At 41.6% G+C, this 16,164-nt stretch overlaps 4 protein-coding genes, 1 long non-coding RNA gene and 1 pseudogene across 5 annotated transcripts; all 6 read left to right on the top strand.

Annotated features, from left to right (window-relative positions):
• Window positions 1-527: 527 nt before the first annotated feature.
• Window positions 528-1,931, top strand: LOC124343804 (annotated as a pseudogene).
• On the top strand, window positions 1,931-3,507 carry LOC124343385. The gene is made up of 3 exons (XM_046796714.1): window positions 1,931-2,487; window positions 2,551-2,811; window positions 2,889-3,507. Exons 1-3 carry the CDS (start codon window positions 1,943-1,945, stop codon window positions 3,145-3,147), a joined length of 1,065 nt encoding a protein of 354 aa, XP_046652670.1. The 5' UTR covers window positions 1,931-1,942; the 3' UTR covers window positions 3,148-3,507.
• Window positions 3,508-4,784: 1,277 nt separating this feature from the next.
• LOC124344091 lies at window positions 4,785-6,892 on the top strand. The gene is made up of 5 exons (XR_006919543.1): window positions 4,785-4,858; window positions 4,916-5,271; window positions 5,335-5,414; window positions 5,484-6,006; window positions 6,072-6,892. It is a non-coding gene; the product is annotated as an uncharacterized LOC124344091 (long non-coding RNA).
• Window positions 6,893-6,910: 18 nt separating this feature from the next.
• On the top strand, window positions 6,911-9,013 carry LOC124343599 (zinc finger protein 64-like). The gene is made up of 2 exons (XM_046796988.1): window positions 6,911-7,294; window positions 7,358-9,013. Exons 1-2 carry the CDS (start codon window positions 7,259-7,261, stop codon window positions 8,072-8,074), a joined length of 753 nt encoding a protein of 250 aa, XP_046652944.1. The 5' UTR covers window positions 6,911-7,258; the 3' UTR covers window positions 8,075-9,013.
• Window positions 9,014-10,344: 1,331 nt separating this feature from the next.
• On the top strand, window positions 10,345-11,418 carry LOC124326690 (protein diaphanous homolog 3-like). Its single transcript, XM_046785595.1, has 4 exons — window positions 10,345-10,384; window positions 10,649-10,843; window positions 10,905-11,020; window positions 11,107-11,418. The coding sequence occupies exons 1-4, from the start codon at window positions 10,345-10,347 to the stop codon at window positions 11,401-11,403; spliced, it is 648 nt and encodes a 215-aa protein (XP_046641551.1). The 3' UTR covers window positions 11,404-11,418.
• A 2,315-nt stretch (window positions 11,419-13,733) lies between these two features.
• Window positions 13,734-14,865, top strand: LOC124343769 (adiponectin receptor protein-like). The gene is made up of 3 exons (XM_046797249.1): window positions 13,734-14,081; window positions 14,151-14,338; window positions 14,417-14,865. The coding sequence occupies exons 1-3, from the start codon at window positions 14,036-14,038 to the stop codon at window positions 14,627-14,629; spliced, it is 447 nt and encodes a 148-aa protein (XP_046653205.1). The 5' UTR covers window positions 13,734-14,035; the 3' UTR covers window positions 14,630-14,865.
• Window positions 14,866-16,164: the final 1,299 nt, after the last annotated feature.

The raw sequence follows: 16,164 nt of genomic DNA, 5'->3' as shown, positions 1-16,164 counted from the left end.
TGAAGTGCCTTTCAAAATTCAAATTATACATCTCGGTAGCTTCAGTACGTCACTTATATATAGATTCCCAATCTTCTTCTTTCCGGAAACAATGCGGAAGTGGACAAAAAATATTATTTTTAGTCACGGCATCTTTAAAGTTTAAACATTAAAAAAACATCATTATTCATTAAACTTAAAAAAATTCTTTTTTAAGTCTTGGGAAATTAAATGTGGAAAGTTGGTAGTATTTTGAGAAGCATTTTAAGTGGAATTAAATTTTTATTCAAACATTTTTTTAAAAGAATAAGAAATAAGAAATTCTTTTTTTGTGTGAAGGAGAAGTCTTTCGGTTATTTTATTTACGAATACGAATAGTAGTTTGTTTTGAACTGATAGATGGCGTTGTGTGTTGTGTTTTTCAATTTTCATACGAAATAATCTAGAATGCAATTTTGAAATTGAAATTCGACAGGAAATCTTCGATATCTTGTAATCAGTGAACCTTTAGTTTCTGTTTGTCATTCTTCTGAATTCTGATACGAAACTCAAAATGCTCAACACTGGGTGAATATTGCGCTTTTAAAATTCATTTTTTGTCAGTCACCTAATTTATGATGTCGTCTGAAAGGAAACTCACCGGCCGCACCATTTTCTGGAGCCAGCAGGGGTATTAGAAAAGCAATTGCATTGAAAGCAGCTAAAGATGGAGGTAATGTTGTGATTGCCGCCAAAACTGCTGAGCCACATCCAAAATTGCCAGGCACCATCTACACGGCAGCTAAAGAGCGTATGTAAATTACATTTCCATGACATAATCGGATAATCAATAGCTGTTTCATGCATTTACATTTCTTTAGTTGAGGCTGCTGGAGGAAAATGCCTCCCATGCATTGTGGATGTCAGGGATGAATTCGAGATCCAAACAGCTGTTGAAACTGCTGTTAAAACATTAGGTGGTTTTGATATTTTTGTCAACAATGATTCGGCCATTTCCTCACTGGTACGGTTCTTTGAAGTTTTGTTTTCTATTGCCACAAAATGAGGGACTAGAGAGGAAGTAAAGCTAAGAAGACTGCTAAGTGTAAAAGTTAAATAGCTAGAATTAAAAAATTAAATGCAATAACAAAGTGTTGAAATAAGCCATCAATATTTTTAGGTAATTTTTATAATGCCCGATTATCAAATCTCAACTGTTTGGCAATCAAGAAATTTCACATCCGGTTCAACAGCCAATCAGAGGGCCCCTCGAAATATCAAGGTCGTAGGAAGGAAACCGTAGGACAAAGAAATTTGATTCGGCCTCGAGACACACGTGAGGAAGGTTGTCTTAGGTCGTCGTTGATAATTGTATTGTTTTTGTTATCAATTTAATTTGCGGTTTCGGTCGTTAATTCTACCATGTCGTTAGCCATTGCTTCTCCTAGACTAGTCCGTATTCTTGATGCCAACTCTAATCCCATCGATGTTTGGGTGGATGAATTTTCGTTTTGTTTGGGTAAATATTTGCGTGAACTAGAGGCGCAAAATGAAAGTGACCAGCAAGTAAATGAAATTTATCCTTCTGAATATTATTCCTCAGGTTTGTTCAGACATTCATTTCTTTAATCTGTATTAATAAGTGTTCAAACAGTGTTTTTATAAGCACAATTTCTATCTTGAGATTTAACCTTATTCTTCATTGCTTAATGTGTATTACCATGTATTACACATTAGTGACAATTAATGAAAACAGAAAGGAAAGTTTTTAAGTTGAAAAGCTCTTTAAATTTATTAGTCAGTTTATACAGATTGAGTGATTTCTTGTCTGCATGCTGTCTAATGTTCTGTTCACTTTTGTTTTACGGCAGATTATATTCCAGATGCCAATGAGGAAAACCTTGAACATCCGTGTGTTCCTGATTGTATCCAACATGAACCACTTCAAAATTTCCTATTTGAATTAGAAGAAGATACCCTTGCCATGAGCCCTGTGAACTACAATCCAAATACCGTGTATGTCATGCAGTCTCCTCACATGGCTTTGTTTCAGCAAGATACTGCAATGTGTGTGCATGTAAACTTGGCACCGTCAAACAGCTACTGCATGAAGAGCTTGCCATTTCATCCCCAGACAACACACCTTTACGAACACCAACATTGGCCAGTACCACAAATCCCTGAAACATGCTATGAAATCTACCCTGAAAGTTTGACCTTCAACCAACCTGCTGAAAGCTATGATCTTCGTCCATATTTTCCTGTTACACCATTTCTTCCAGTTGGCATTCAAGAAGAAGATGATTTTCAAGGTTTCCCTCTGAATGCCGAAAATGACTCTATGCCTGAAGATTTCATGATGTACACCGCAGAAAACGGCTCATTTTTTATTGAAAATAAGCTTTCGGAAATCTCTGCATTTGCTGACAACAACTTGTCGAATTGGGGATTCTCGCATCCTTTGGGACATGTGCTAAAGAACAAACGAGGATTGTTCGGATGTTTCACTCTTCACTCTGGAAAGGCTTGGTAAATTGGTATTAAGTATAATTTACTGTTTCTTAATAATTTGAAGTCATTTTTCTTTTCAAGTTATGTAAAATTTACGCCCTACTCAATCAAATTCTCGAGCAATCAACGTGGAGTCGCATATGTGATTGACGAAGCTGGCGTCCGTACTTGTTGGGAATCCTTCAAGTCATTCGAGGAACTGATCTCAGAGAGAGATCATAAGTGGGAAAAGATTGATCGGCATCAAGTAATCATGCAGAGACCTTGCGGCTGTGCTTCGTCGTTCTTCCATCACATGCCATCCAAAGAACTGTGGAATTCCAAGTCTGAAGAAAACATCTGGTAAATTTTCGAATACATAATCGTATAAGTTATATGGCTCTTTATCGATGACGTGTCTCTTTCTAATAATTTTGCAGCATCGAGCGAAACGGCCTGAGATTCTATTCTGCAACAAGCGAGTTAAAGAGTCTGAAACTGAATCTCGATTTGGAAACACATCAGCTAACTTCAACCCTCAAACACGTCGGCGAGCAAGATGGTCATATCTACGTCAAAAGCTGCCAGTATCGATTCAACCAGAGCGTCCATTTCAACGGTAAATCACTTCAAGTGAAGTTTCATACTCAGACGGCTCGTTTAGATAGTAATGGGAAATTGTCGCTGAGCAAACATTAAGTCGAGGGAAGGAGGGGGTTGACGTTTGCATTACTCGAGGTAGACTGATAGCAAAATTCTCTTGTTAAAACTCTTTTTTGGATTGATTTTCTAAAGCATCACTGTATAAATCCGACAACTATTTATTCCCCCGTCGTACCTAAGCGTTCCCTATTCCTCTTGGTTATTCATTGAGGCTGCATTTTCTGCAATTTTGCCAGGTAGTTTATGAATCCCCATTCCCCAGTATGATATATTGAAGATTTTCGGTTAGATGTTCTGGTTAAACTGTTTGACCTTGCACGTATTCAACGTTGCTCAAAATTAATTCCCTGTGATAACATGTTACCGATTTTCAATATACAAACGACAATTCAAAAATAAATTGCTTTTTCTTCGCGCCTGTCTACTATACACATAGCTTCCATCACCTCCATCACCTACATCACTTTCCTTAAATAAGGCCTCAGTTTCTGTTTTCTCGTAATGTAATGCCCGGCATCTTTTCAGAAATTTTCTGAATGGCTTAACAATAATCAAGCACTTGCACATGCTTTCGTCATGGTCCACCAAATAGCGGTGGAACTGCTGATTAACTCACTAGTTCCAGTGGCGATAGCAATAAAGTCAGCGCAACACACCATCGTTCTTAGCAATTTAGAGGCTTGCACTTAATCTTAGAGAAATTACCGTAATGTAAGTTTCGTTTTGTCCAATCTCTTTTTATTGGTTTGCTCGGGTCGTGGGAGGAGCTCGCGGTCTACAACTGGTGGATCAGTAGTCGTCTGCAGGCTATGCTATGGACACGCAGCTTTGCTGGTAGTGCTTGTAATCTGAGTTGACAGGAAGCAAGTTGGATCTTTTTTTACAATATTTGTATAATCGTAGACGTAGTCTGTAGAGGATATGCTCCACCACGTTCGCTGGGGGTGATGATGCAAACTGTTTACTTCATCTCCAAATTTTTGCTTTTCTTCTACGTGAGTTGAAGATCTGCCACTTCTAACTTTCCCCCTTATTCTTTAAATGCCCTCGTGTACGACCATGTGAGACCATAAATTGACCATTGAGGGACCTAATCATCAATTAAAGAGAAAATGACCACCTTCTATACTGAGACTTGATTTTCTATCTACTTGACAAGAGATGAATTTGAGAAACAATAAAAAAACATAAAAAAACAGTCTTATTTAGGGGGTTTGAAAGCCCACTATTTTTTACACTCAAATATTTCATCTCTTTTCTCTTCCTCCCTCATCATTAGGCTGTTGTTATGTCAACGGCATAGCTGGCTATTGGACAGCTTCAGCCCCTTCAAAGGTTGGCCTTTACTCTTTAGTGCCGTTGTTTCCCTTATTTTTTTTTCTTTCTATAGTATCACGGCTTTTCTCTACTTACCGTTTTAAAACCAGCCTGACAGCTATAATTGATTTTAGTAATAAGAGTCACGCACGTCCGCTTCACATTTTACCAAAAGAAACCGGGTTAACTGTCCCTGGCTGGGCTAACTGCGCATGCTTAAACAAATTTCTGTGCTTATCTCATTATTGCGATTTTTTAAATAATTAAAAGAAAACTACTTTGCTTTTTTAACAAGACTAATAGGAGCCCTTCTGTGTTGTGTCCATTACTAACTAATATGAATTCGAAATATTTATAGATGGAAGAAAAATACAACGCCAGCCTTTTGGCGGCCGGAATGCATTGTGAAGCCCAACAGTTAATTGCTGAGGTAATAATAAATTTTCTTCGATTTTTACTCAAAAATTCACGTTTTTTTTCTGATTAGGGAGTCGGTTTAGTGTTGCAATCGTACAAGTTGGACTCATACGTTCAACGTCTCGCGGAATGCCTTTTCCATTTTCATGAGAAAGTTGATGACTTGTTGGCTATCGAAGAGCAAATTGATGTCGATGTTCGCTCGCTGGAGACTTGCGCTTATTCTGCCAACACGTTTGCTGACATCTTGTCCAAGATCCAGAAGATGACCTGAGTCTTCGTCAGTATTCGAATTTGCAACAATGGGTCACTAAACTAGACGAAGAATTAGAAAAGCGTTTGGCTTCCGGTGGTGGAATTGGTGGAATTCAGGCCTGGACCCCTGCTCTTGAGGGTCGCAAAGAAGTCGACGTCGACTACACCATGGTATGTTGCATTGTTAGAAATACAAAAAAATTGATACTAATAGAAATTTTACGAAAAAAAAAGGACACCGATGCAGTGGAACTTGGCGGCCAGCCCCAGATCCGCACAATTATTCATGAAATTTGCGTTACTAACCAGACGATGTGAGTGGACTTAATCAATTTGCTTTTCTTTTATTATACGTTCTTGATTAATGTTTGTTTTTCTTTCAGGTATCTGCATCCGCCACTGCCTGAAGCTCGTACCAAGATCTATGATCTGATGTTTGATTGGCAAGCCATTGTCACGTCTTTGACTCGTATCCAGAGTACCGGTTATCAAGTTGCGCTAGATCGGCCTACTCCACAAACCTATCGAAATCTACTCACAAACATGCCAGATGGCCCGGAAGTCCTGGCTGCCGCGAGTGCCGCCTGTACTGCCATTGAGGGAAGAATGAAGGAGGTGAAAGTCTACGTCGACGACTCTTAAGGAGGATCAATCTCTCTGGCTATGAAAACACCCACAGATGGCTGCGGAGAGAAAGAACGTGGCGTCGGGACTGAAATTTTCAGGTCAACATGTTAACGACCTTCCAAGATGCTGAGGCTCCTGAACATCAATCCCGTGTGCAAATTTGGATTCAAGAGTATGAGAAGAATCGTCAGGTTTTCGTCTTCAGAACTCCAACTGTGGGTACTTTCTACTTTCTCCACCTTGTTACTAGTGCTTGGATTGCTGTCTCTTTTGATCCAGGTAAAAACGATCCTTTCATCTTCATTCGGCATTATTTTAAAATGTAATTTTGAATTTTCTTACAGATTGCCTCGTCTTCATTGCGCTATAGGTTCGTGCTTAGTCTCCTCGGCTCTGGTATCTGGATCGGTATGTTTGGCGTGGCGATGATACCGCGATCCATTTGAAACTGAAAGTTAACGTTTTAACTCATTCAAAACAGCCGAGCCACACCGCGGAACAGTCGAGTTCCGGGAGAAGATTCCGTTGCAGCTCATGCCCGTAGGCCAGTTATAACAAGAGCCAATACGTTTACCACCGGCAGTTCCATCGGCCGCGGGGATGCACCTTACAAGTGTTTGCAATGCTCCTACAACGTCAGCCGGAGGCATTTGCTGAATCAAAACCTCAGCGTCCACGGCCTGCCGCCCGTCGGCCTCCTGGACGGTGATAACTACGCGTCCAATTCGGATGCCATCGGGTCGGAAGCCGAAGCCGAAGCCGAAGCCGCCGAGGCCATTAAAATGGCGGACGACGAAGTGATGGTGGCCGCTGCTGGAGATCATTCGCCCACGCCCATCTCGGCCTGTTCGCTGTTCGCCTTCCTCGGCCGTCGCGGCCGCATCCAGCAGCAGAAGGCTACACCCACCTGGGCCAGGATCCCAACACGATCGCCCGTCTGCCGGACTCTGCCACGGTTTCGCTGCTGGACATTCCGCTGACGTGGGTGTCGCGGTGGACGAAATTTTACAAAATGTTCAAGTGCCGCCACTGCCCGCACGTCAACGTCCGCTAGAGCAACATCCAGGAGCACGAGAAGAGACACCAGACGAAGCTGGGCAGCGCTGCCGGCGACAACATGCACGCCTGCTCCATGTGCAATTACCGGTGCAACAACGCCGGCGTCTTGTCGGTCCACGTCAAAGTCCACCAGAACGTGCTGGGCATCATCCACGCCCTGGCCGATCCTTCGAGATCCGACGAGGAGCAGTTGCGCCAAGTGGCCGGAAGAATCTTGTTCGTCGCTTTCGTCGTCCGGAAGTGCCTCCCCTCAACCGAAATTGGATTTGCTGCTGGGTCGGGCCGGCGAAGACGCCAAAGGTGGCGGCGGGAAAAAAGTTGCACTTTTGCGCTCACTGCCCGGCCGGCTTCCTGGTCGAGACGGAGCTCCTGATTCACACACACACAACGCTTTCACGGAGTCAAACTGGCCTTCCGCTGTGACGTCTGCTCTTACACGGCCCGCCAAGAGAACCACCTGCTGGCCCATTGGATGGTCCACAGTCGCGAATATCAAGAAAGAACCAAGGTACTTGATTTGTTTTTCATTTTCATTTTAAATTTGAAGCTGACAGCTGATTTGATGGATTAGGTGCTGGTGGAACATCACGGCGCGTCTGAACAGCATCCGCAGCCTCGCATTTTGGCCGTCCAACCCAACAGCAGTGCGGACGAGGAGGAAGGGGCGATAGATTTGACCCGCCGGAAGGAATCGGAGGTGAAACCCAGTCAAACTGCCATCACTGCCGAAAAGACTTGGGCCAATTGCCCGCTGTGTCCGGCTCGATTCGATCCGGACAGCAAAGCGCTGAAGTACCACATCTCTCTGCACGGTGGCAACGGCCCGTTCCGCTGCCAATTCTGCATCTACGCCGTCAAGGCCCAGGACAATTTGACGAAGCATGAGAAGCTGCACCTGCACCAGACGGAAGACGAGGACGAGATGACGGCCGAGACGACGACGACGGACAACAATACGAAGCCGCTGAAACGGTTCCAGTGTTCCAAGTGCCCGTCCAGCTTCGAGATGAAGGGGCAGTTCAAAGCCCATTTTAATCTGTACGGCTCCAAGCAGCGCTACCGTTGCGACCGTTGCGACCGTTGCGACTACGCCGTCAAGTACTACACCAATTTCCTGCAGCACATGAAGAGGCACGACGAGAGCGAGACGGCCGTCGACGGAGCCGATACGACGGCCGACGAAGCCATGGACGTCGAAACCCACGAGCCACCGCCGACAACCACCGCCGTCCCGACGATTCAATTGCCCGAGCAGCCGCTGTCGACGGCCGACCGCCAACACATTTAGCTGCAGGACAAGTGTCCAGGAGAGCGTCCAGGAGCCGTTTTCTTGCCAATACTGCCCGTACAGGTGTGGCAGCCAGGAGGATCTGATCGCTCACATCGGCCATCACACGAGTCCAACGAAGCCACGGACATTTTCCGCTGCAATTTCTGCGATTTCACGGTGATGATTCTGGAGGAACTCTCCGAGCACATTGGGCTGCACTTCCAGTTGCCGGAAAGTTATTGCAGCAATGTTTGGCGGTTCCCTTTTTCCTCTCCTTATGCATCCTCTATTGCGGATGATGATGATGGGAGCCGCACGCCATTTGCCCATCAATCCGCCAAATCGATTCACGGACACGCAAGGATCACCTATCGTTTTTTCTTATTTATTTATTTTCTTTCATAGCGTCTTCTTTTCTTCTCGTGACTTTTCTTTTTCTTTGGAAATTGGAGGAGGCGGAATCGTAGGCAGGACATGACAAGAATTCTCGGTATCTTCATTTTTATCTTGTGCAAACCAAACGTAATTGTTTATCCTGCGGGATTTGGGCGTGTTTTTCTTTTTTTTTTAAGTGGCTTCGTCGTATCTATTATGCTAGGCGTCTTTGTTTTTTAATGTTTCTCTCCTTATAATATCAAATGTCGAAAGTGCAATGACTTGAAATTGTTATGGCTTCTTTGTGTTCGCCTATTTTCAACACCATAGAAGAAGAAAACGGCCTTGTTTCTTTTTTTGGGCTTGTTTTTATATCATCATTTATAACTATTATATGTTTCGGGAGAAAAACGGGTTTCTTTGTATGTTCATCACATTTCGCTATTTTAATTTTGTTCGATTTACGTTGTTTTTTTGGTTGTTGCTTTGGCCGTAAAACGAGAAGTCATCAAAACTTTTCTCATTTGTTCTCGTTTTTTTTTTAAATGAAAAGTTCAGAAGAGAAACGGGACATTTGGTTGAAAATAAAGTTGTCAAGTTGATGATGTTTTCTTCTTCATCCTTTTCGTTACCTTTCCAGAAAGAAAAAAAAGAGAGGGGAGGATAATAATTCAGGTAGACACAGGTAGAGACATCTAACATATAACTCTTTTTCTTCATTCGTCCATTGCGACAATATTTGAGGTTTGAAACAAAGAAACACGCCCATCTTTTTGGTATTTTCAAAGTAAAATAAAAGAAAAGCCGCACTGCCAAAGGTGAAGAGAGAAAAGTCAAAAAAGAGTCGGAGAGTTCTTTTATTTATTTATTATTTTTTTTTGACATGGAAGGAGACATTCACGATGTTTTTATGGCCGAGTTTTCTCTCTCATTTTTGTCTTTTTTTTTTAAAGCTGTATTTTGCGTAGTGAATGACGAAGACAACTGTTGACACGGGTGCGTTGTAAATGACCAAATAGGGGAACGTCCAACTGCACCTGACCTGAAAAAGACGAAAAGGAAAAAAAAGCCAACGAAACGAGAAAAAGCCAGGAATAAGAGAGAAAAAACGAATCAAATAAACCAGCAGGTGTGTGAAATTCCCCCTAATCTTAGTCCGTCTAATCTTACCACACGTCACCTTCAACGGTGCTGAGTGATTTCCATAATGAAAGCACACGTCCAACGTCGTCGGGATGGATGTTTTATCACGAAAATTCAAAAGGAAACGTCGTGAATGACTACCATAAACCGGATCAATCAAAAAGTAACGACGCCAAAAATATGATAATAATATTAACAGTAATAGACGAAAGAGAGAGAGAGAGAGATGGAAAGCGAATATAAAGATTGAATAAGTCTAAAAAACCAGCAGAAACAGAATTTGTGACTCTCTCACGCCACCCGGGGAAAGTGGTGTAATTTCGATTGGTTGGAAGTGGTGGTGGTGCCACCATCACGACCGTGTGTCCACCGTTACGTTATCTAAAATGGGTGGGATTTTCTAGGTCAATAAGGCATCCTGATGGAAACAATATTCACAAGTTGCCCTTCAAATTTATAAAAACAAGTCGAGTTGCAAAAGATTTCAGCTGGATCGAGTGGAAAGTGGAATTTGGATTCAATTTTTGTTTCTTTCATCCGATATGTACCTATTCAACGGTAAAGGAAGGAGTGCTGCTGACTAGAAAGTCCTTTTTGGGGTGGCTCGTGCAAGGTTTTCTGGGTGCGATAGCCAAGAAAACAGCGCCACTCCCATGCATAATACAGAGTAGGAAATCAACGAATTTCCGAGCTAGGAAACAAATAAGAAATAACCCCAAGTAAAAAAAAACTCGGAGCGAGTGATCAAAGAATAACAAACATACCACATCATGCGATTGGTGCTGGCTTTTGAATTGTTCGATTGGGAAGGCAAGTCACGATCCAGGCATTACCCTTGACGTTGTATACGGTATACAACGGGCCTTCACAGCAACAATGGACTCCCCTCACTTATACCATTTTTGGTTGTGGATCTATTCCGCAAAAAGACAATAGAAAGAAAAACGCCTCACGACTCTCAATCTGTTCATTGTTATCCCCCTTCTATTTTGATATGCAATCATTAAGTTCGTTCCTTCTTTGTAATTATTTCCAAATTATTTCGTTAATGCTGCACGCTGTTGTTCCCTTTAGATTACATTTTTCATATTCCATATTTCAGAAGACAATCGGAAGAAATCAAGAGCGGCGTTGGCCGCAAAAGTAGCAGTGGAAAAATCGCCCCATTTCAAGCCGGAGAGAAAAGCGGTGTCCGTTCGTCTCCAGCACCAACTAAAGTCAATCAGCCTTTAGAAATCAGTAACATGGACGCACCTGCCTGCTCCCAGGGTAATTTATTTCAATATCATATTGCATAATACACCAAGACAATTCCGGCGTTTACTTTTAGATGGCGGAGCTTCACTTCAAATGGCGGCAGGTCTAACACCTCCACCACCGCCACCTCCTCCTCCTCCGCCGCCTATGCCCAGTCACGTAATGCCAGCCATTAAAATCAATTCAGAGGTATTTTAAAAAATGTGAATTTTCTATGGGAATGCCAAAAAAAGATATAAAAGAAATGTTTGAATTTTGATGTCATCGAATAACAGGTGGGAGGTGGCTCGAATTCGTTGGGGAAAGCAGGTGGAGGAGGCAAGCACTTGCCAGGCGGGGGAGCGCCATTCAGTTACATCCCGCGTTCCGAATTTAACGTCCGCAGTTACATCCAAATCTGGTCCAACGATTTTCCCATATCACGACCGCGTCTATCATCAAGACCCGGCCCCCTCCTTCTCTTTCCGGCTTCCCCTTTTGGACGATTGCCAATCGTTTTATTTCCCCAAATGGACGAGACGATAATAAATACAAACGCGCAGACGAATTTTTGGCTTTTCCTTGTAGGCTAGGAATCAATCGACCGTTGCCGAGGCAGCGCATGCGCGCCAAACCATTTAATTATATTAATCAGCCGCCAGCCATATAGCTACAGATGCATAGTTAACAGTTATTATTTTTTTTTAAATCTGGGCTTTTGCTTATACATTAAATCTATTAAATCGCAAGAGTCTATTGTGAATTGGAGATAATAGAAAAAAAATAAAGGTGATGATGTTACTGTTTAAAATAGCGGAGCCACCTTTTTTGTTAGTGAATGGCCATTGGCCAAGAACCGCCGTTTTGATAAGAAAACGGGTATAGGAGAAAAGAAGGACATTTATAGGCCTCCTTACAAGTTGCAATAGAGCTGTGCTGTGCGCCTTATGAGAGCGGCGATTGTATAATAATATGGGGAAACAAAAGATTAATGCCATCTAATATATATACGACGTGCTGATGCTGGTACACAAATCAACGTAGTGTGCTGGGCGCTGCCTGCATTACGTGTCTATTAAATGCCATGGCGTTTTCCATTCGTGGCCAATGATGCGTACACGCTCCTGGCTGCTCCTTGTGTCGCCCAGTTATACAACATTCCACAATATGGCGCAATATGGACATAAATAATAAATATGGAGCAACGAGTGCGCGCACTATTGAAATGCGAGAAACCCATGCACATTGTACAAGGAAATTTTAAAATAAAAATCGGGATGCACTTAGAGTGTTGTCGGTTTGAACAGATTTTCCATATCTCTTAAATGGGAAATGATTGTCAAAGCCGAGGAGGAAATAATGATGAAGAGGGAATTTTATTTCCTGCTGCGACGCTGCGTACACGTTACATCCACTCCCTTGGCTCTTATTGTCTGCTGCCCGCGCGTTGTTGTATGAGTCGCATATCTTTTTTGACTCTGACTGAACTAGGCTATAGCGTGTTTATATACAGTGCTGGATGGATGGGAGGAGGAATATATAGAGTGAATACACACGTTTTTGATTCTATTTGTGACATTCTTAGCTCATCTTTTTCTTCTTCTTCTCCCTTTTGGCCCGGCTCTCGACTGCTGCACCCACGCACAGAGAGAGAGAGAGAGTTATATTTTCTTTCAGAGTCGAATCTCTTTTCTTCTCTCCATCTCGACAATTGAAGTCCCCATTGAGGGGGAGAAAAAAAAAGAGACCAACGGAGAAAAGAATCAAGAAAAGGCATACAAGTGCTCTAATATCAAAAGTGCAGCCGTCAGATGTATAACAGTCCTCTCAGGAGCACATAGTTTCCTAGATATATACTACCCCAGCGGCTAGACGCGGGAATATTACATGCAGCTTTTCAATGAACAGGCCAATTTTCAATCACTGACATAACATATAGAGAATTGAACCCTCCAGCTACAACACACAGTGCGCTATATATGGCGCGCTAGTCTCTGCCGAAAAGACAGACAATGACAACGACTGCTGCTGCTCATCTGCATAATACAAACAGTTCAATTTGAGAAGAATACTGGAACCACTGGGCTCGAATCAACATGCAACACATCTGAAATTGCACTCCCAAAAATATAAACAGGGTTAATAATGTGTGTTTATATAACTCCTCCTAAGCCGCAATGAGCCGTAATGCAATTACGTCTCGGAACCTACCAACGTCGAAAGAATTCCATTAAAGCCTAGACTTATTGCGTCGAAGCTACCGTTAAACAGAAGTCAACGGGTCACTAATCGTAGCTAGCACTTTAATTGACGGCTTAATCCACTCACATCCACTCACATCCACTCACATAGATTTCATATATGGTGCCTTAACCCACTGAGCCACACAGCACCTTATTATAGTTATGGTAATGGTACTATTTATATTTGTTGCGATTTGTTGCGTATGATGAAAATTGAGTTTCTGTTTAAGTAGGAAAAGAGAATAAAGGAAAAAAAAATAGATTTATTTAATAAGTTGTCTTAATTTTTATATTCTATTGTTAAATTTAACGGGGTAGTCCTTTATCGAGTCAGCTATCGCATTTGGTTCAAATCCTTGCAAAAGCATTGAAACTTTTTTCAATTCAAATTTGTATTTAAAGGTTACGTTTAATATTTTTATTGTCTTTCACAATATGAAAATACAATTTGTGTTTATTTCATGGCCTAATTATTCTATTCTTATTTTTATTTGAACGGGGATCGATTCGGGACGAGTTTTGTTCCTAGAGGACAGGAGCAACAGAAATTTCCGTCGTCTGCAACTATACGCCATCTGTTACTGTTAGCAACAGCCACATCAAAATTATCATCAAAACTGGCAAAATTTGAACCCATCTCATTGGCTTTGTCGCATTTGTGTCAGTCTCGCTGTCTACACGCTGATATGGTCTGAACCGGTCTGAACTGCAAACGGCCGCAAACGGAAGAACGATTGGTTTTTGCTACTTTCTTCGCCTGAGCCATCCTGTGTTTGGGATTGTCTTGCACTTATCACACTCTGCATTGCCATTCTGAATGTGTGGGCAAACTCTTTTCAAAGTTGGATTATTACGTCAGAATACCTTTCCTCATCCTGAGCTCTACCACACCACTGCCTGATGCCTACTGCCAATATCAGCTCAAAGTCACCTAACTGTGGCCACCATATTTCGGGTCTCGGCTGGTGCCATTACAACTTCCATGGTGGATAAATTTGGCGAACCTAAATACCGACCCTTCAGAGCAGGTACTGCCCATTTTTCGCATGTTTCATTTGTTTGATCGATATTTTACGATGATTTTTTTTTTGCAACAGGGATTTTCATCGCTTTTGGCTTGAGTGGTGCCATTCCGGCCGTTCATTACGCATGTTATGGAAGGCTGGGTAAACGTCGTCTCTTACGCCTCTCTCGGATGGCTGATTCTAATGGCAGCACTTACATTCTGGGAGCCCTCCTGTCCTGTATACCAGAATGTTACTTCCCTGGAAAATGTGATATCTGGGTACGTTCATTTTTTATTAAATTTCCACCTTCCAATTTCCTCATTTTGCTACCACTTTCTAATTGGTTTTCATTGCAGTTTCAAAGCCATAAAATATTTCACGTTTTGGTGATAGCCGCAGCTTTTGTACACTACCAAGGCATTTCCGAGATGGCAGTTTATAGACTGACGAACAATCAGTGGCTACCAAAATTAGTTAAATTACAGTCCGCTGAAAACAAAAGAAAAAAAGAAAGAAAAAAAATCCCTCTTCTCTTCCACCCATTTATTCCTTGCTGCTTTGTTTACTAAAATTTTTCCTCGAAAATTCTGTTTTACGGTGAGGTAGGGAGTTTATGAATTATTTATGGGCACGATGGAAATGGTTCTCGCACAGAGAGAAAAAAAACTATTCTTCGATCCATGAAGTGCCTTTCAAAATTCAAATTATACATCTCGGTAGCTTCAGTACGTCACTTATATATAGATTCCCAATCTTCTTCTTTCCGGAAACAATGCGGAAGTGGACAAAAAATATTATTTTTAGTCACGGCATCTTTAAAGTTTAAACATTAAAAAAACATCATTATTCATTAAACTTAAAAAAATTCTTTTTTAAGTCTTGGGAAATTAAATGTGGAAAGTTGGTAGTATTTTGAGAAGCATTTTAAGTGGAATTAAATTTTTATTCAAACATTTTTTTAAAAGAATAAGAAATAAGAAATTCTTTTTTTGTGTGAAGGAGAAGTCTTTCGGTTATTTTATTTACGAATACGAATAGTAGTTTGTTTTGAACTGATAGATGGCGTTGTGTGTTGTGTTTTTCAATTTTCATACGAAATAATCTAGAATGCAATTTTGAAATTGAAATTCGACAGGAAATCTTCGATATCTTGTAATCAGTGAACCTTTAGTTTCTGTTTGTCATTCTTCTGAATTCTGATACGAAACTCAAAATGCTCAACACTGGGTGAATATTGCGCTTTTAAAATTCATTTTTTGTCAGTCACCTAATTTATGATGTCGTCTGAAAGGAAACTCACCGGCCGCACCATTTTCTGGAGCCAGCAGGGGTATTAGAAAAGCAATTGCATTGAAAGCAGCTAAAGATGGAGGTAATGTTGTGATTGCCGCCAAAACTGCTGAGCCACATCCAAAATTGCCAGGCACCATCTACACGGCAGCTAAAGAGCGTATGTAAATTACATTTCCATGACATAATCGGATAATCAATAGCTGTTTCATGCATTTACATTTCTTTAGTTGAGGCTGCTGGAGGAAAATGCCTCCCATGCATTGTGGATGTCAGGGATGAATTCGAGATCCAAACAGCTGTTGAAACTGCTGTTAAAACATTAGGTGGTTTTGATATTTTTGTCAACAATGATTCGGCCATTTCCTCACTGGTACGGTTCTTTGAAGTTTTGTTTTCTATTGCCACAAAATGAGGGACTAGAGAGGAAGTAAAGCTAAGAAGACTGCTAAGTGTAAAAGTTAAATAGCTAGAATTAAAAAATTAAATGCAATAACAAAGTGTTGAAATAAGCCATCAATATTTTTAGGTAATTCTTATAATGCCCGATTATCAAATCTCAACTGTTTGGCAATCAAGAAATTTCACATCCGGTTCAACAGCCAATCAGAGGGCCCCTCGAAATATCAAGGTCGTAGGAAGGAAACCGTAGGACAAAGAAATTTGATTCGGCCTCGAGACACACGTGAGGAAGGTTGTCTTAGGTCGTCGTTGATAATTGTATTGTTTTTGTTATCAATTTAATTTGCGGTTTCGGTCGTTAATTCTACCATGTCGTTAGCCATTGCTTCTCCTAGACTAGTCCGTATTCTTG

The sequence above is a fragment of the Daphnia pulicaria genome, chromosome 1, assembly GCF_021234035.1.
Source record: "Daphnia pulicaria isolate SC F1-1A chromosome 1, SC_F0-13Bv2, whole genome shotgun sequence".
NCBI classification, from domain to species: Eukaryota; Metazoa; Arthropoda; class Branchiopoda; order Diplostraca; family Daphniidae; genus Daphnia; species Daphnia pulicaria.
Note: the sequence above shows the minus strand (reverse complement) of the source record. Positions and strands in the feature narration are given on the sequence as shown.

What these genes read in the sequence shown, in the direction of transcription:
- LOC124343385 (XM_046796714.1), top strand. Translation starts at nt 1,943, where the DNA reads ATGAGCCCTGTGAACTACAATCCAAATACCGTGTATGTCATGCAGTCT. An exon ending in CTTCACTCTGGAAAGGCTTG is followed by an intron (nt 2,488 to 2,550) that starts GTAAATTGGTAT and finishes TTTCTTTTCAAG; the next exon opens with TTATGTAAAATTTACGCCCT. An exon ending in AAGTCTGAAGAAAACATCTG is followed by an intron (nt 2,812 to 2,888) that starts GTAAATTTTCGA and finishes ATAATTTTGCAG; the next exon opens with CATCGAGCGAAACGGCCTGA.
- LOC124343599 (XM_046796988.1), top strand. Translation starts at nt 7,259, where the DNA reads ATGGTCCACAGTCGCGAATATCAAGAAAGAACCAAG. An exon ending in AATATCAAGAAAGAACCAAG is followed by an intron (nt 7,295 to 7,357) that starts GTACTTGATTTG and finishes TTGATGGATTAG; the next exon opens with GTGCTGGTGGAACATCACGG.
- LOC124326690 (XM_046785595.1), top strand. Translation starts at nt 10,345, where the DNA reads ATGCGATTGGTGCTGGCTTTTGAATTGTTCGATTGGGAAG. An exon ending in CGCACCTGCCTGCTCCCAGG is followed by an intron (nt 10,844 to 10,904) that starts GTAATTTATTTC and finishes GTTTACTTTTAG; the next exon opens with ATGGCGGAGCTTCACTTCAA. An exon ending in CCATTAAAATCAATTCAGAG is followed by an intron (nt 11,021 to 11,106) that starts GTATTTTAAAAA and finishes ATCGAATAACAG; the next exon opens with GTGGGAGGTGGCTCGAATTC.
- LOC124343769 (XM_046797249.1), top strand. Translation starts at nt 14,036, where the DNA reads ATGGTGGATAAATTTGGCGAACCTAAATACCGACCCTTCAGAGCAG. An exon ending in ATACCGACCCTTCAGAGCAG is followed by an intron (nt 14,082 to 14,150) that starts GTACTGCCCATT and finishes TTTTTGCAACAG; the next exon opens with GGATTTTCATCGCTTTTGGC. An exon ending in CTGGAAAATGTGATATCTGG is followed by an intron (nt 14,339 to 14,416) that starts GTACGTTCATTT and finishes TTTTCATTGCAG; the next exon opens with TTTCAAAGCCATAAAATATT.